General features: G+C 40.9%; 1 protein-coding gene across 1 annotated transcript; it reads right to left on the reverse strand.

Annotated features, from left to right (window-relative positions):
• Positions 1–13,016: 13,016 nt before the first annotated feature.
• LOC118574622 (nucleoside diphosphate-linked moiety X motif 13-like) lies at positions 13,017–19,088 on the reverse strand. Its single transcript, XM_036175566.1, has 2 exons — positions 18,997–19,088; positions 13,017–13,711 (listed from the first exon to the last, which is right to left on the reverse strand). The coding sequence occupies exons 1-2, from the start codon at positions 19,081–19,083 to the stop codon at positions 13,484–13,486; spliced, it is 315 nt and encodes a 104-aa protein (XP_036031459.1). The 5' UTR covers positions 19,084–19,088; the 3' UTR covers positions 13,017–13,483.
• Between the last annotated feature and the right edge of the window lie 531 nt (positions 19,089–19,619).

The following is a 19,619-nucleotide window of genomic DNA, read 5'->3' on the forward strand; positions in this document are numbered from 1 at the left end:
CATTTATATCTCATCAAGTAGTATACTGAATATTTCATAAGATATATATCACAGATATTTGAAATATAGTTAGGATTTTATGATGGAGACAAAAGCAAGGGGAAGTGAGATGAAGAAAACATCAAAGATAAATCACAGAGGCAGAAGAGGTTAACTATAATGTGGTGGTATTGTGTTCCCCTAAATATTGTGCACACTAATAAACTTGTCTGGGGTCAGAGAACAGAACAGCCACAATATTAAACATAGAGGTTAGGCAGTGGTAGAACACACCTTTAATCCTAGCATTCCAGAGGCAGAGATCTACCTGGATCTCTGTGTGTTCAAGGATACAGCCAAGTATGGTGACTTATGCCTTTAATCCCAGAAAGTGAGCCTTTAATCCCAGGAAGTGATGGCAGAAAGCAAAAAGGTATATAAGGCATGAGGACCAGGAACTAGCTGGTTAAGCTTTTAGGCTTTGAGAAGCAGTTCAGCTGAGACCAATTCAGATGAGGACACAGAAGCTTCCAGTCTGAGGAAACAGGATTAGCTGAGAAACTGGCGAGGTGAGGTAGCTGTGGCTTGTTCTGCTTCTCTGATCTTCCAGCATTCACTCCAATAACTGGCCTTACATTTGATTTTATTAATAAGACCTTCTAACAATTCGTGCTACATCATTTTATAATTGTTAGCTCAGTGGCTCTTATCTTTGAACATGTATCAGGATTAATTCAAAGACTTATTAAACCAAGTGGCTGGGCCATAGTTTCTTATTTACTAGGCCTCTGATAATATATACTACTAAAAAACTCAGACACTGTTTTTCATGAGATTTTGAGAAAAGAAACCAAGTAATGGTGTATTTGAATTGCATGTAAATAACATTGAAAAGATAGATTAGAGCCATTTTGTAGATCTTTTGTGAATAAATTCAGTATTTTGTTTTAGTGTTAGGCTAAACAGATCTGTTGGGGATTCATAAACATGGAAGTACTTTGATCAAAACAACTGCTTTAGGAAAATTACTCTAAGGATAAGTAAAAAGATGACCTATGGAACTGAGGCATTGGGGGCAGGGTAGAGACATAGCAGAAAGGTGACTAGTTGGGAAGTAACTCCAGTCCTATAGCTTTCAATGAACCCTTCAATACTGCTGAGCACTACCTTTGAAAATATAAATCATTTTGGATGAAAATCTTCCTAAACATATTACACAGTCTCTGCCGTCCTACAGAGAGATTCTCTATGCATCCCCTCAATGACTCCAACTTATCGCCCTGAACATCAGCAATTGCACTGGGTTGTAACACAGTGTACTCTCATGGGTATGGAAGTGTAAAGAGCTTTAGGCCCAATCCTAAGAGCACCAGAACTCCTGTGAATTTTAAGTTTTGTGTCTACAATTGATAACATTTCTGACTCTCCCTTGGCAGCTCCCCTCTTCATTTTAACTATCTGACTCTAATTTGTAATGGGCTGGAAAACTAGATATCATTGTGCGTAATGTGAAAGTAAATGGAGTATGGACAAAGACACTTCTATGAATAAAGTCTATAAGCTTTGAAGTTATGGACTCTTCAACATTTATTTGGGTTGCTTGCAGGTCTTTCAATGGACCTTGTATTTTATGGCTTTATTCCAGGTAAATGATATTGCTAGGTAGATGAAAAATCACATGTTGTCACTGGGACTTTCATGTATTTTCATTCTAAATTAGAGTACCTGGAAGATTTTATAAACCCCCATAATCCCAAGTAAATTTATTTCAAGAAAATCGAGATTGCATTTTCAAAGACAAATTGATTGTTTTCAGATCACATCATCTCTCCTACCTTGGTAGTTCCTGAAATGATACTGTGGATCTCTAGTCATTTGTACTCTTCCTCCAGAGAAGCCACTCACTTTAAAAGATGCAGAAAGTTTATAAAGGTTGAGATCATAGGATTTTTGAAAGTGCTAAGATAGACTGTGAGCGGTGCTAAAAAGGTAGGGGAGAATCACATTTGGTAGCAGTGAGTTTCTTTTCAAAGGGAGTTGAGCCCCAAAAATGTCTGCAGGCAACTGCATATGGGCCCTGTGGAGTTTATTAACTTGTTTTTCAACAAATTGTAAATGTTGCAGATCCAAATACAACTGGGGGATGGGGAAAGAGAGGGCACAAAGACAAAATATTTATCACCACACTGACATTGTGAACCACGTGGAATATTGACTCAGAAATTTTTTTCTGTGTGTGTATATATATATATATATATATATATATATATGATATGATATGGACAGAACAAATTACTTATGAAGTCATCAAATTTTATCCTTAAAAGAAAAAGCCAGAAAACAAAACCACAAATGACAAAACATCCTAGTTAGAGCCCAGATGGCTTCATAAAATAATAGGCATTTACTTGATGGCAGCATAGGCAATTTGGCTGTGTGAAACTGCAATTCCAATAGAGATCCTTGAAACAGATGTTGACATTGCTTGTGCATCAAAATTTTCCCAAAAAGCAAAATGTTCAGGTAGCACAGAAACAAAAAAGCTGATACCTTCAGATTCGTATGTCAGTTGCAGAGAAAGACCATGCTCTCCCAAAAGGAGATTGCCTCTGGATACCTAAAGTAAACACATTGACACAACAATTGGAAAAGATGGAATTTCTTTGTGGTTCAGTTATAGGAGGTAGCATTTCCCAAACCTCCATATAAGTTGTCTTCATTTTGGCTCCCCCATTCTGTCTCACTTTGCCTTTTTGAAGTCGTGTCAGAGAATATGCCATCTGCTGTTCCTCTGGTGAAGATGAAAGTAGTGGAGGAAGGAGAGCAGAGGAGAGGAGAGGAGAGGAGAGGAGAGGAGAGGAGAGGAGAGGAGAGGAGAGGAGAGGAGAGGAGAGGCTACACAGGACATTTTTGATTTGTGAGGTTTTAAATGAATGAGTGCTAATTTTATTGCTGGCTGATTGATGTTAAGAGTTGACCCCAGGGCCTGGGGTACATGCTAAGAATACAGTCCATCACTAAGCTATACTCCCAACCCGAAGCATACTAGTTTCCCCCTAACATTGGTATAATGAAAGGTTCTAGGGGCCAGGTACAATGACGTGTCCCTATAACCCACAGCTACTGAAGAGGCTGAGAAAGGAAGATCACTTAAGCCCAAGAGTTTGAGACCCATGGGGACTGTAACAGAGGGGCAGCTGCTGAGAGTGTAGTTCAGTGGTAGAGCAGGTATCTGACCTGCACAAAGCCTTTGGTTGAGTTTTCCCCACTAAAAGGAAAAGTCAGACTATAAACTTTATTTTCTAAATACAAACTTCGTGACTGCTTCTTCCTCTTCCCCTTCTGTGCCCCACTCCCTTCCTTTCCTTCATGTTAGGGTGTTGCTCAAAGTGTTTTTAAACTCCTATACTCAAGTAATCCCCCTGCCTCAGCCTCTGAGTAACTGAGACTGCAGGCATGGACTACCATGCTTGGTTATAATTTTACACACACACACACACACACACACACACACACACACACACACATTTATTTATTTATTTTTTGAGTTTTTGGAGATAGGGTTTCTCTGTGTAGTTCTGACTGCCCTGGAACACACTTTGTAAAGCAGGCTGGCCTCGAACTCATAGAGATCCACCTGCCTCTGCATCCCAAGTGCTAGGATTAAAGGCATGTGCTACCATCACCCAGCTATAATTATATTCTTAAAGGGCTTAGGGGACTGAAGAGATGGCTCAGCCATTTATAGAACTTGCTTCTCTTGCAGAGGACCTGGGTTCAGTAGGGTGGCTCACAATCATTCTAACTCTAGTTCTAGGAGATCTGATGCCATCTTCTGACCTCTAAGGGCATCAGGCATGCACTTGGTGTACATACATACATGTAAGCAAAGCATTCTTTTATATAAAATAAATAAATCTTACCTAAAACATATATGGGTGTTTTGTGTGCATGTATGTCTATGCACCTTGTGCATGCTTGGTGCTTTGGAGGCCAGAAGAGCACCAGATCTTCGGGGACTGAAGTTACAGATGGGATTGGAATTACATACAGTTGTGAGCTGCCATGTGGGTCCTGGGAATCAAACCTGGGTCCTCTAGATCAGCAAGTGCTCCTAACCTCTAAGACATCTCCATTTCATTTCTTAAGATTTATATTGTGAATGTGTGCATATGTATGCACATGTATGCAAGTATATATCACTGTGATTACTGTACATGGGCTGAATTGAGAACAGGGCATTGACTCCCTTAGAGCCAGTAACAGGTGTTTGCACCATCTAAACCACATTTAAAACCATAATCGCTTCAACATAATAGAAATTATTTATTAGATTTAATTGTGAATAAATATCACCCAAGGATCTTGTTATAATAAGGGCCTTTTTGTTGGTTTGTTTTTGAGACAGGGTTTCACTCTTCCAGCCATGGCTGTCCGAGAACTCACTCTGTAGACCAGGCTGGTCTTGAAATCTCAGAGATCAGTTTAAAGGCACACACCACCAGGCATATTGCATATACCAGACAATAATGGCCATTATTAAGCTGAAATTTTCTGTTTTGGGAAGTCCTGAGAGATTCAGACTTAACACAGATATAAAGGTCTATAGGTCAAGATGCAGTTTTTCAAATTTCTTCCCCCAGCTTGTGAAATAGGAGGCCCAAATAACAAACTGGATGCTTTGTAGTTAGCTGCCGCTTAAAAGACTGTGGTCAGGGAACAAAGGAAATCTAACTTTTTTCATTTGGGAGAAAACTTAGATTTTTTTGTTTTGTTTTGTTTTTTCAAGACAGGGTCTCTCTGTAGCTTTGGAGCCTGTCCTGGACTAGCTCTGTAGACCAGGCTGGCCTCGAACTCACAGAGATCCACCTGCCTCTGCCTCCCGAGGGCTGGGATTATAGGCGTGTGCCACCACCACCTGGCGAAAACCTAGATTTCTGCCTTTTATGAATGTATAGATATTAATGCAGGCTCTGAGTGTACCTCTTTAATGCTAGCTATCTCTTTGGGGTTATTTCAAAGCAGGGACAGACGTGTTCAATTTGTAGGAACTCTTGAGACAGAAATGTGTTTTCTTTAGAACCAAGTTTCTTTTAATACGAGATCTCTAGTCCGGATTGTCCTCAAGCTCGCTGTGTAGCTGAGGATGACCTTGAAATTCTGATCCTCTGGCTTCCACATCTCAAGTGCTGGTATTACAGGCTTGTGCCGCCACCACACCTAATGGAACCAACTGTTAATATATGCATCAAATCACATTATTGGAGCTCATTTTCACTTTATGTCACCAAGGATTGGAAATTTCATTTTTAATTTGGAATTCAAGTGCATATATTATCGCCAAGTTATTGCATTTCACTGTAACCAATATCCAAACTAAAGGGCTACTATCTCATGTTGTATCTTACCTCTCCCTTCCTCTCTCTAGAAGAAGGAAACTCCTTCCCAGACTGCAAATGACAATTCAGATGAGGAAGACTCAGGTGCAGGAGATTGCATTGTTGAAGCGGTGGATGTAGACCTGAACCTGGTTTCAAAAATCCTGGAATCCTACAGCTCCCAAGCTGGGCTGGCAGGGCCTGCTTCCAACCTGTTACACAGTATGGGTGTGCGACTTCCTGACAATGCATCTCCCTTGTAGTTTAGTAAAACACAGTGCATCTTGATGTAATTCTAAATATTCAGTTTCTCTCTTGGGTATGTTCCTCCTCAGTCAGAATTTTGAGTTGCAAAATCCCATTTCATTCACTTTTTAAGTGCTAAACTTTAAAGCATTTATTCTGTGACATTTTGCACATGTGTTCCTAATTCAAGATAACTTACTATTTTTTAATTAACTAATTAAAAATATTAGCATACAGAGGACTGGGGTTCCATTCCCAGCACCCACATGGGGGCTCACAACCACCTGTAACTCCAGTTCCAAACTGTTTTGATGTCCTCTTCTGGTCTCTGTGGGCACTGCATGCATGTAATGTACGTGTGTGTGTGTGTGTGTGTGTGTGTGTGTGTGTGTGTGTGTGTATACAAACTATAAATGATTAATTAAAAAGAAAATCATCAGGCTGGATGGAGAGCCCTGTCAATAAAATGCTTGCCACACCTTTCTGTTCCCCAGAATCCACCTGAAAAAGCCAGGCCTGGTGGCAAATGCTTGTAATTGTAGCCCTGCGTTTGTCCATAGTGTGCTGGCCAACTAGCCTCGTCTAATCACCAAGCTCCAGGCCAGTACGACCTTTCCTCAAAAAGCCATGTGGATGCCTCCTGATGTTGACCTCTGCCTCCACACATGAACACACCTGCCTGAATGTACACATAGACATATATAGAAGCATCAGATAAATGTTTTTTAATTAGGAAGCATTTTAGCATTTTAAATAATTTTAAATGTTAAGAATAAATTAAAAAACAAAAAGTAAATACATCCTTATAGTTTGTTTTGAAATTCAGTCCCCACATTAGGTTTCTGTCCCAGCTTGGTTATGAGAAAAAGGCTTTCCTGGGGGCTGGAGAGATGGCTCAGAGATTAAGAGCACTGGCTGCTGTTCCAGAGGTCCTGAGTTCAGTTCTTAGCAACCACATGGTGGCTCACAACCATCTATAATAAGATCTGATGCACTCTTCTGGCATTCAGGTGTACATGCAGACAGAACACTGTTTATGTAATAAATAATCTTTAAAAAAAAAAGAAAGAAAAAGGCTCTCCCACAATGCATTTATGTATGTTAATTACATTCTCATTGATGGCTAAATGCTGAGGAAAGGAAAAACAGATAAAACTAGGGCACCAGTGGGCTGCTTTTCTATTCCTATTATAAAGGGTGACTGACCTGGAGCCAGATTCCCTCTGGTGGCAAATACATTTGTTAAAAGGTTTTGCCATTTTTTGCTAATCTGGCTCATGCCTGCAGCTGTATGCCACTCTATCCTTAGCACTTGTATAATCTGTTGTTGTGTGTATGTGCATATGTGTGTACATGCATGCACACACACTCTAGGCCCACTTAACTGCCATTTTCAGTATCCCAGTCCTATCTTCCAGATAACCTTGAGGTTCTGTAGCAAAGCTCTCTACCCAACTTGTGCTGGGAAAATTAAGTTCAGTGTTGCAGTTTCTCCTATTAGATTCTCCCATCTTTTCCAAAACAAACAAACAGAACAAACAAACAAGGATCAAGAGGAGAGGCTCTCTCTTGTTTCAGGTTCTTCAGTGTACTCTCTCAGCCCCGCCTTGTAGGCATGACCATTACTGAAGCCTCAATGGGGTTTGGAACTTCCAGGCCAAGGCTGGGATGGCTATCCACTACATCTGGGCTCCAAATGGAGTCAGCTACCACCAACTGGCTGGTTCTGCTTTGAGGCAGCTCCAGCCGCACATGTTTCTTCCTGTGTTCCTGCGTCTGGTTTTCAGACAGCTGGCTCCTGCTCCCCTTGGGTTACAGCCTTCCTCTAGTCCCTCTTCGGGCTGTTGCCGGACGAGGCTAGCTGCTCGACACCTACTCAGGCTTCTGTTGTTGCAGTTACCACACACTCAGCTCACAGCTACACTCGGGCACCTGCAGCTGCCCTCACTCAGGCTGAGCATCACCTGTGTCCTCTGTCCAGCCTTGCTACCCAGCAACAGCCAGGCTCACCCTTCACTGTCATCATCATCAGCAGATCTGATTTTTTTTTTTTTTTCGAGACAGGGTTTCTCCAAGTAGTTTTGGAGCCTGTCCTGGATCTTGCCCTGTAGACCAGGCTGGCCTCAAACTCACAGAGATCCACCTAACTCTGCCTCCCAAGTGCTGGGATTAAAGGCGAGCACCACCACTGCCTGGCTTGACAACTGGGAATTCGTAAAGTGGGGAGGGTTAGTTTTAAAAAAAGTTTTTTCCCCTCACGTTAAAAATGGGAAATATTATGATATAGGGAGTTAGGTCTCTGTATAGTTCCACAATGGTTGGTTTGAAAATGGAACTTAACTGGGATTGACATAATGCCAACTATAATCATTATCATTTTGATCATTTTGGCAATTCTTGTTTTATCCCTAAAAAATTGTTGGATATCAGTGCCAATTACAAAAAAAATTGACTGATAAAGATAAATAAAATCCTTAGGCAGACTAATGAAACTAAGAAAAATATTCACATACACAGGAGTATAGAGCAGAAGTTACCACACTATGGCATTATAAAACTGAAGAGGAGCGGCTCAAGGTTATTAGAAAACCAGCCTTAATCTATCCAGTTACCATTCAAGAATGACCATCAGATGATAGGAATCTCTAAGGGTATTCAAAAGTTAACTGGGATCCTATAGAAATGTTAGATTTGAAGAGATTGAAGGAAGCAATTGTTTTGTATGGTATGCAGTCACCTTTTGTGAAGCAGATGTTAAATTCATGGGCCACTCAAACCAGAATTATTCTTCAGAATTGGAAAGATTTAGTTCCATCAGTATTGGAAGCTGGTCCTCAGTTACAGTGGAGAACCTGCTGGAAAGACAAAGCTAGGATCATCGAACAATGAGGTAGGGCTAGAGGCTATGATATTTCCCAAGATCAAATCCTGGGTGAGGGCCATTATGCTGATTTGGGATACAAATTACATTTGATGATCACATCTTGGCCCTACACTGTATAGCAGCTTTGAATGCTTGGGACAAGATTGAAGAATCAGGCAAGAGGACTGAGCCCTTTACTAAAATTATTACAAGGCCCAAAACAAACCTTCACTGATTTTTTTTTTTTACAAAGATTGACTTCAGTTATAAATAGAATGATACAAGATCCAGAAGCAAAGACAAATATTAATTGAATCTTTGGCTTTTGAAAATGCTGTAAGATCAGCATCCCTGGAGGAATGGATTAGAAATGCAGCTGATAATGGATTTCACACTTACGATGATCCTTGGATAGAAGAAGTGATTTCTAAAATGTGTTACATTGGAGATGAGGTTTTGCTTTTGTTTTTCAGGAGAAAAGCTATGGATACCATCAAAATTGATAAGATTAGAGTCAAACAGGAGAGATCACTTGTTTAGAAGAGGTAATAGTTCATCAAATAGCATGGCCTTTCAATCTAAACTAACTTATAAGACTAACAAATGCTTCTCATTTGGTCAGATATAACCTGCCAAAAAGGAAACTCTACAAAGTTAGGGTTGGGGCAGTGTTTTGTTTTTGTCTTTCCAGGAGAATGAAGGCAAATGAGACATCTGAAGAAAACGTATGAATTATCCAGAGAAAATGTCCCAAGAAAAAGAGTAAATTGGCCTATTGGCATATCACATTTCCAACAGGATAAAATTTCATAAATCTTCCCAAATGTTTGTTTCTGCTGTTCTCTACAGACATATAAGGCAAATGGTCTTTTTGTAGTCCCAGTTCAATTAAAAATGAAAGCTGGCTTTGGAATTGGAACGTCACTCTCTCCTCTAAACCCAAGCATGCTTGTTAAAGGAAAATCCAAAATCTCTGTTTCATATCAGAAAAGCCACATGATATGGGACAGAAGAAAAACCAAAATTAGGGGACTAGTCTATTGCTACTAATGTCATAATTCTTTGGTTTTATTTTGACTCTTTAAAACTTTTCTTAAGGTATAAATATTATTTCAAAATTTATAGATGTCCTGTCATGATATTAATGGTCAAAGAGAGTACTAATTTTAGAAAAGGGCTTAATCTAGCTTCTGATACATGATTTTGGGCATGAGTCTGAATCAGGTAACTAGGAATTAAGTTTGTGTACTCCAGATATACAACAAATTACAGTCTTTTAACCTCTCCAAGATCTGCTGCATATGACATTTAAAATGTTTAAGTTTTCTGCAGTGAATTGTGACCATTCCAAACAGTGACCTTTGAAGTCTCCAACAGGATGATGGGGTCCCACAACAACAATTCCACCTGGATTGTGGTGATGCCACTAAACTGACAAACACCACCCAAAGATCAGCTTTAGACTATAAACTGCTCAGGACAATTTCAAGATGCTAGCTGAGATGGTCCAGTCTCATGCACTACTCCAGCCAGGGCTTCAGATAAGGCCTACACTTTCTCATTACACAGAGACCAGCAACAAATGATATAGCTTTCTCTCCTACGACTTAACTATTATTTCAATTTTCTCAGGGTCCCCTAGAGATGCCATCATCACACCCTCCCACAACAGGAAGTAATTTTAAGAACACAACACCCACATTACCAAGAGGTGGGGTGGATGGTTTTTGGTCATTCAATGGGTTATGGATATTTGTCATTGTTTATGGTGGTTGGTTACAAGTTGTTATTGGTAGCAGTCAGGAAAAAAAGCTAAACAAAGATTAGATTCAGGGTTCTCATTCTGAAAAGAAAAAAGGGTGGGTAGAGAAATGATAGGATAAAAGGGTAGATTATTGAATCTACTTTTAAACCAAAAAAGCAACTAGTCTTAATTGTTTTACATTGGTATGGATTTTTATATATTGATACAAATTAGAGATTATTTTTGCTATACTGTATATATGTTTCTACTCTTGTTTAAGGTATTGTACCTATGCAGCTCATTTAACAATGTAATGTAAATTTCTAGTCCTTGAAGGTTATTAGTACAAGTTGGTAGTTAGTTACCTATTATAATCAAACTTGTAGTCACATTAGATATATTTTCAAGGTCAAACAGAGATGTATTTTAGATAAACAGGTGATCTTCAAACACTTCATAGATCTACAGAATATGGCATGTAAGATGTTTTAATAATATAAGGCTTTTTATGACAATGAGACAAGTCTGCTCCTGGCAGCACCAATCTACTTGAGAGAAGATGATGGGCATCATAGAAACTCCATATGGAGTTTGCATTCTTTGTGACAAAAGTTAGCCACTGGGCAAGAAACTGCCCTTGCCTCAACTGCTGATAGACTGCTGCCAAAATTGGACCAGCAGGACATGAAAGAAAGTGACTGCTGAACTTTGCCAAGACAAGGCAATGGGACAGTCCTTTAAAATTCCTGCTTCACAGAAATGTGTGTCAAATTTTCTAGGCCTGTAGGCTGAAGATGGATGCCTCAATGTTATAAGGAACCTTGGATGACTGTACAGGCAGCCAGATGTTTCTGCCATTTCTTTAGTTTTGGAAGTTGTTTGCTCTGCATTTCCTGTTTACTAAGGTAATATTATGTCCTTCTCAGGTCTCTGATGGAGTTGAAGACTAGACATTTATAGTTATAGTTTTCCTTGTTACCAAATTCAGAAAAGAAACTCACAAAAGAGGTGTAAAGTGTATAAAATTGAGAGATATAAAAGGATAGTTTGGGGTTGATAATACAAGTTAGGATAGAAAGTGAATAAGGATAGATAATGGAGTATTTCTCTGAATTTGTCAAATGCTAATGGACTGAACATTGTGCTTGTAATTTTTTTTTTGTTTGTTTGGTTGTTTGTTTGTTTTTTTGAGACAGGGTTTCTCTGTGTAGCTTTGGGTTTGTCCTGGATCTCACTCTATAGACCAGGTTGGCCTCGAACTCACAGAGATCCACCTGGCTTTGCCTCCCGAATGCTGGGATTAAAGGTGTGTGCCACCACTGCCCAGCCATGAATGTAATTCTTAACTGAATTGTTATTATTGTATATAGTTTTACTATGTTAGTTAAAACCTTCCCTTTTTATTTAGACAAAAAGGGGGAAACGTGTGATATTTTGATTGCATTCTGACAATAAAGTTTGCTCTGATTCAGAGGGTAGAGCTAGCCACTAGTTGACCAAATTAACCATAGAGGTTTTGGAGGACTGAGGACAGATAGGACACAGGATGTAGTAAGAGAAAGAATCTTGGCCTTTTGGATGGAGGAATGGGAGAGATAGGAGGTCATTGGTGGCTTCTCTGATCATTCAAATTCTTACCGAGATATCTTACTCCTAATTTTTTTTTTCTGATAAAGAATAACTAGATAAATGCTTCACTGATGTTTGGTTAAGATTAGGGTTGCTGGGGTCTTTTGTGTTCTAGTCATCGGTCAGTGCAGGTATCTGAAGCCAGGACTGGCCCTGGCCACTCTTTCCACTGTCCCTCTGACAGTTTCTTCTGCACACTTGCCAGCTGTCGTGTCACAGCCTGGGCATCTAGACTTACACATTTCACTGTCACACACCAAGAGCTTTCCCGTCCCCACCCCATTCTCATTTTCTAAAATTTGAGCCATTGAACAGAAAATAAAAGTCTGAATAAAGGTGTGAAAATATATTTCCTCCAGAGTCCTCTTTCTTACTAAATACAGAGGACACAGGGGCTGGGTTACAGCTCAGTGATAGGCTTGCCTAGGTGTGAGAGTTCAGTCTCTAGCCATGGGTGGGGGGTGGGGCTGATGTGATTCCAGCTTCAGGCGTGGAGTTTGCTTAGCCTCGCCATTCCCTCAGTTGAACCAGACCCAGTACTGTTTTATGTTTAGTCTCTTTCCTGGGTCACAAACTGAGCAAGTGAAAGAGCCAGAATGACAACTTAGTCTTTTGAATCATCTCCAGCCCTTCTGGAATTTAGCTACTTCAACAAAACAAAACAAAACACCGCCTCTGTAGAGTGTGCAGAGGAAGACCTTTGCTCCCACTTTCCTCAGCCTTCAGAGCTTAAAAACAAAACTGTAATTTTTGGGCTGAGGACATGCCTCCATGGTAGAGCACTTGCCTGCCATGTCTAAGGCCCTGGGTTCGAGCTCTAGTGACAACTACTAAACAGTCAACTTTACTACCACATACAAGAAGATACCTGTAGTGGCTGTCTTCCAGAAGACCCAGCTTTGAGTCCCAGCACCCACATGGCAGCTCACCACAGTCTGTAAGTCCGACTCCAGAGGATCCGACACCCTCTTCTGGCCTCCACAGGAACTAGGCATGCATGCTGTGCAAAGACATGCATGCAGGCGAACACTTATAATAATAAAATTTTAAAAAGAATATACCTACACACAAATTCAAAAACACAATACTGTGCTATTTTCCTGTGAGGACAGAATCAACTCAGATGTGAGTTGAGATTTGTTAATAGTGTAGATACTAAGATAAATTACTCCAGGCATATTTGGTAGTTCCTGTAATTGCAACATCCATGAGCCAGGTACCAGAAGATGTTTGCTCCTACAGCCTTGGAGAAAATGGCCTCCATCCACATAAATCAGCACTTTTCCCTCAGCATTTCATAGTTAACATCTCATCAATCAACTTTTCTCCTTAGAGTTTTTGTTTTGTTTTGTCAAAGAGACAAGAGTCTCCGTGTGTTTCCCACGTTGTCCTGGGAGAAAGTGATGCTCTTGCCTCAGCCTCCAAAGTAGCTAGGACAAGCGTGGGTACAGGCTGCTCTATCCGCTTACACTGACATTTTTGCTGGTCCATTACTAGGAACCTGTTTGGGCAACAGGAACTTCTCAGAGCTCCTCTGCCTTAGGAGGCTGCCCTGGAGCTGACTTTGCCACCTCCTCTTGCGGCAGATCTCTGGCATGCCCTTCAGCAACACCGGGGAGGGATCTAGACAGCTTGATTGGAGAGCTAAGCAGCCAGGGAAGAAGAGGTCTGTGTTTCCACCCAGCTCTTAATCATGTGGTGGGCAATGGCTAACTTGGGCGGCAACATCAATGGGAGAGTATCACTCTGCTGCTGAATAAAGGAGCCCTTTCTCCTCAGGGCTGTGGCCACCTCGTCAAGACTAAACCAGGCAGCTGCTTCTAGCTCTCCCCGGTTCACCTGGATCTGAAAGACAAGAGGCACAGGGGTAAGGCAGTGGGAGGAGGAAAGTTAGGAACTATAAAATTTAAAATACTAGGACAAATGTAAGACAATGCATACAAGACTATGTTTTCTTAAATGGTAACACCTGACATTGATGGGTTAGGTTAAAACTAGTTCTAGATGTTGTCTGGAAACACAATAGAGAATTAAATATATTTTAAAAATAGTTCTTTTAAAAAAGATAAATTAAAAAATATATCCTATTTGTACAAGGTGAATAGCATTTGTTAAGCCTGTTTTCAGTCCCCAGTGTACATACACATAAAATTCTAAAGTATAGATACTAAAATACTAAGTGGTAAGTTATAATTAATTGTGTCTGCATCAGTTGTATAACTCTTTCAATTAAAAAGCAGCTACAGGGTCAGTGAGACAGCCCAGCAGGTAAAGGCATTTGCTGTCAAGCCTGACGACCTGAGCCTGGTCCCTAGGACTGAGAGAACAGACTCCCACATCTTGTCTCTGATTTCCACATATGTTCACACACAAATACACTTGTACAAATGTTACTCTCTCTCCAGAATAAAGGTCAGTGATGACTAAAAGCAAGAAGTGAAGTAAACAGATTGACTGTCCCAGGAAGTGGAAGCAGATTAGAGAGCCCATAAAAATCAGAGGACACAATTGGCAAACTGGTGGGCAGGGCCTTCAGTGGCATCCATCTGTCAGACATGCTACAGACAAGCGAGGTGGATTTAGGTAAGACATCCAAGTCCCTTTCAACCAGAAGTTCCTATAGTTTTATGTCATTAGTCCCCAACATCTTGAATTCCTTGAGCAGTAAAATCCCCAAATCAATCCCCCAATTGTTTGTATTCTGTCTCTATATAAAGTACTGCTAAAAACTGAAGGTGAAAAATCACAACATAAACGGTGTTGGCACACTGGATACACATGCAAAAGAATGAAACTGAACCCTTTATTTCAAAAAACAACAAAAAATGAATTAAAAATTAAATGTACAAGTAGGCCCTCACATAAACCTCTTAGAAGACACTACATTTCATGATACTGGACTGGGCACCGGCTTTTTTAGATGTGACATTAAAAGCAAAGGTGGGAAAACCTAAAGTAGACAGGATGAGGTCAGAATAAAAAGCTTCTATATTGCTGGGTAGTGGCGGCACACTCCTTTAATCCCAGCGCTCGGGAGGCAGACGCAGTAGGATCTCTGTGAGTTCAAGGCCAGCCTGGTCAACCGAGCTAGTTCTAGGACAGCCAGGGTTACACAGAGAAACCCTGTCTTAGAAGGAAAAATAAAAAAGCTTCTATATAGAAAAGGAAACACAAAATGAAAATGTACCTATGGGATGTGAGAGAATGTCTGTAGAACAAGTATCTCATAAGGAATTAATATCTAAAATGTGTAGGGATCCCTTGCAGCTCAACAGCACAGATAGACTGTGTTGGAGCTCAGCGGTAGTGTGCACCTTTGAGGTCCAGTGTTCAATCCCTAGCATTGAAAAAAAAAGGGCAAAACACCTAAATAGATAGATGGTTCTTAAAAGAAGAAATACATATGGCCAACAAATATGTGAAAAAATACAGTGTCACTAATCAGAGAAATGCAGAGCAAAGCCATATGAGAGATCACTGCATACCTCCTAAGATGGTGTGGTGGTTTGGATGAGAATGGCCTCCATAGGTTCATATGTTTGAATGCTTGGTCCCTAGCTGGTGGAACTGTTTGGGAAGGGTTAGGAGGTGTGTCCTTGTTAGAGGAAGTGTGACACTGGGGAGTGGGTTTTGTGGTTTCAAAAGCTCCTGTCATTCCTGGTTAACTCTCTCTCTACCTTCTGTTTGTGGATCAGATGTAATCCCTCAGTTACTTCTCCGGCACCATGCCTGCCTGCTTGCTGCTGTGCCTCCTCCCTTGATGGTCATGGACTGACCCTCTAGAACTGTTAAGCAAGACCCCAGTTGAATGCTTTATTTTATAAGATGCCTTGGTGTCTCTTCACAGCAATAGGAAAGTAACTAAGTCAGATGGCTACTATCAAAAAAACCAAAGAAGCCTGGCATGATGGCACACACCTGTCATCCCAGAACTTGGAAGGTAAAACAGGAAGACCCTAAATTTGAGGGGAGCCAGAGTGATACAGTAAGTTGAAGGCCATCCTGGGCTACATATCGTAAGACCCTGCCTCAAAAATGAACAAATAGACAACAGATGCCAGCAAGGATATGGAAATGGAGAACCACTATAAACCATTGGCAGAAAGGTAAACTGGTGCAACCACTGTAGAAAACTGTGGAAATTCTACAAAAAAATTTAAAAAGGTGGCTCCATCCTTTAATCCCAGCACTGGGGAGGCAGAGACAGGTGGCTCTCTGGGAGTTTGAGGCCCGCCTGGTCTACAGAGTGAATTCTAGGCCGGCCAGGGCTACACAGTGAAATCCTATCTCAAAATAAAAATTTTAAAATTGGAACTATCATTTGATCCAGCAATCCCACTTCTGAGCATGTATCCAAGTGAACAGAAATCTGGATCTCAGAGGTACATTCCTATTGTTACTGTGACATGCTTCACAACATCCATGATATAAAAACCGTCTAAATGTCTGCCAACGAAGAAAGTGTGACAAATACATATTGTAAAGTAGTATTGAGGAGTTTTGATTGAGATACAAAGCAGGGTCTGGCTTTAGAGAAAGGTGTCCAGGGGTTGGGGATTTAGCTCAGTGGTAGCGCAAGGCCCTGGGTTCGATCATCAGCCCCCCCCCCAAAAAAAATGGAGGAAGGTGTCCAGATCAATTCGTGGGGGGAATCTTTTTCTAGCTCACTTACTTCAAGCAAGTTGTTTAATTGTATTATTAATAGTGTGTGGGGTGGGGGCGGGTGGTAGTGGTGGTGGTGGTACATGTGCCTTGGTACATGGATGGGTCACAGGAGAACGTGGTGGGGTTGGTTCTCCCCTTCCACATTTACGGGGAGCATCCCAGGTCACCAGGCTTGTATGGCAAGTGCCTTTCCCTGCTGAGCCATCTCACTGATCCTAGCTCACCTACTTCAAGTGCCTTTAAACTGTAAAATAAGGAAATGACCTGAATATATTTTCCTAGCACCAAAAATCTAAAAGAAAGTATATTTTATGTACTTTTAATTTTTTTTATTCTTTGCAGAGCTGGCAATCTACAGCTTCACACACACTAGGAAGTAGTCTTCCATTGAGCTAGGTCTCTACCCTAAATGGTATTTTGAAATGCACTATAGATTGCTTAAAACATAAAAAATATACAGCAATATAATACACACCCATAAAATGTGACCCAGCTCCAGAAGAAAACACTTCAATTTCCATTATAGTTAAACATTTCTTTCATACTTATTCCTCCTCAATGAAGTTATGATTTTGTTTTTGAAAAATTGTGTGTGTGTGTGTGTGTGTGTGTGTGTGTGTGTGTGTGTGTGTGTGTGTGTGTGAAGGTCAGAGGACAACCTGGGGAACAGGTTCTTGTCTTCCACCTTGAAGAGGGTCTTATTGGCTCTGCTGTGCAGTGTACTCCAGGCTAGTGGCCCTTGAGCCTTTTTCCTGCTTCTGCCCAAGATCTTGCCTTAGCAGTATTGGGATCCCAGTGGCACACTGCAGCATCTGGCTTTTACATGGGTTCCCAGGATGGAACTCAGGTCAGGCTTGCTCAGGAAGTGTTTCCACCCACTGTTTCACTGACTCAAGTTGTGATTTTCTTTTTCCACCTAAAAAAGGCTTATGGGTTTCTCCTAAATTTAGAGCAGACAGGTGTGTAGATGCCCATAATTCCAGGGCTGGGGAAATGGAGACCAAAGGATCAGGCGTTAAAAGCAAGGCCATCCTCAGCTATAGAGCAAGCTGAAGGCCAGCCCTCATGAAATCCTGTCTTTAAAACAACAACAACAAAAACCCAAACATTAAAGGCTAGTATGATGATAAATGTTGACAACAGGAAATGTCAGCTTGATGGAAACAAGTCTCTGGGTATGTCTGGGAAAGATTCTCTAGTTAGCTTCACGGAGGTAAGAAGACCCACCCAATTGTGTCTAGCACTATTTCATGGGCTGGGGTCCTGGACAGACTACAAAGGAGAAGCCAAGCTGATCCTTCCTCCCTCTTTGCCTCCTGACTGTGGATATAATGTGACCACCAACCTCAAGCCGCCGTGACTTCCCCCGCATGATGGACCACATCCTCATACTTCAGCTGTACTACACCCTTTCTCACTGGACTTCCTTTTGTCTGGGTTTGTTATCACAGCAGCAGGAAAAGTAATCAGTACATCTAACATGTAGGCCACTCTGAGTTCAATACTAGTACCACATAAACCAGGCATGCCAGGGCATGCTTATAATCCTGGTAATTCAGAAATAGACACAGAAAGGTCACAAGTTCAAGATCATCTTCAGCTACATAGCAAGTTCAATACCAGCCTGGAGTAGATAAGACCCTATTTCAAAAAAATAAAAATTAAAATAAATGAACACTAAAAATTAACAAGTGAAATCTAAAGCTGTGAGAACAAGTTATTAAAGCGATGTAAGATTATTTCTCATGTAAAACAAAATCATGATGTGGGGCTGGAGAGATGGCTCAGAGGTTAAGAGCACTGCTTGTTCTTCCAAAGGTCCTGAGTTCAATTCCTAGCAACCACATGGTGGCTCACAACCATCTGTAATGAGATATGGTGCCCTCTTCTGCCCTGTGGGGATATGTGCAGATAGAACACAGTATACATAATAAATAAATATAAAAAATCATGATGTATATCATGCTACAGGGTTAAAGAAATATTTATGAGGCTGGGCTGGAGAGATGGCCCAGTGGTTAAGAGTACATACTGCTCTTACAGAGGACCAGAGTTCAGTTCCCAGCACCTATGACCTATAACAGGCAGTTCACAATTGCTCTTGCCCTGTTCTGGCCTCTGTAGGCACCTACACTCATATGCACAACCTACATTCAGGCATACGTGCTTATACAATTAATAATAAAATCTTTAAAAAACAGTTATGGGAAACATTATATAAAAACATATATTAATAAATAATCATTAGTATTTATTTAAAAATAGAGATCCTGTTGCCATGTTCTTAGGAGGTAAATCTTCACAGCAGCTCTGCTAAAAAGCAAAACAAAAACAGTGAACAATCTTTCACAGTACACTGTCCTCTGCCAATGTGCAAGAAGGCCTGTGATCTGTGAGACTCTGTGTCTCACCCCAGGATTGTAAGCACATGTGCATCTGCCCATACACATAGCCCTTTTATACTTCCCATGGAACTGAGAAACCAGAACTACCGTGAACAGCAAGGAGGAATCCATCGAGTTCAGCTGAAAAACAGCCTGCCTCAGTGTGATGAAAGAACCTCTGAGCTCTGCCTCCATTTCAGATTTTGACAAGGGGGCTAGAAAATTTGAAAAGAGAATGTGATTACAAAGATGTCCATCTTTGCCTCTGCCAAGTCCATCCTGCCAGAGCTCTGCATCCCAAACTTGCCTACAAGACTCATCTAGGGATCTGGGAAATGACACAGGTTCCCAAACTTCTACCTGGAGAGAGAGACACACACAGACAGAGACAGACAGACAGAGAGACAGAGACAGAGACAGAGACAGACAGAGAAAGACAGAGACAGAGAGAGACAGAGAATGCATGCTCATGCACCAGGGTGTATGATACCATGTAATAGCTACTCTGGGTTTCCAAATCTGAATTTTGGAAGATTAAAAAAAAAGTAAACAGGTACCAAGTGATTCTTAGGTTAGTTTTAGAAATGGTAGAGCACAGTATTTCTCAAGATCCTCTTTAGAGTGGTCAGGATCAGCAACACCAATCCTTGGAAAACATAAACTGGGGTGTCTAAGCTTATCCCACCACCATTGCACTTACACCCCAGACACTGAAGAGAGAAGGCAAGCAT

The sequence above is a fragment of the Onychomys torridus genome, chromosome X (genome assembly GCF_903995425.1).
Source record: "Onychomys torridus chromosome X, mOncTor1.1, whole genome shotgun sequence".
Taxonomy (NCBI): domain Eukaryota; kingdom Metazoa; phylum Chordata; class Mammalia; order Rodentia; family Cricetidae; genus Onychomys; species Onychomys torridus.

What these genes read in the sequence shown, in the direction of transcription:
- LOC118574622 (XM_036175566.1), bottom strand. Translation starts at nt 19,083, where the DNA reads ATGGAGGCAGAGCTCAGAGGTTCTTTCATCACACTGAGGCAGGCTGTT. An exon ending in ATTCCTCCTTGCTGTTCACG is followed by an intron (nt 13,712 to 18,996) that starts GTAGTTCTGGTT and finishes TCCTCCCACTGC; the next exon opens with CTTACCCCTGTGCCTCTTGT.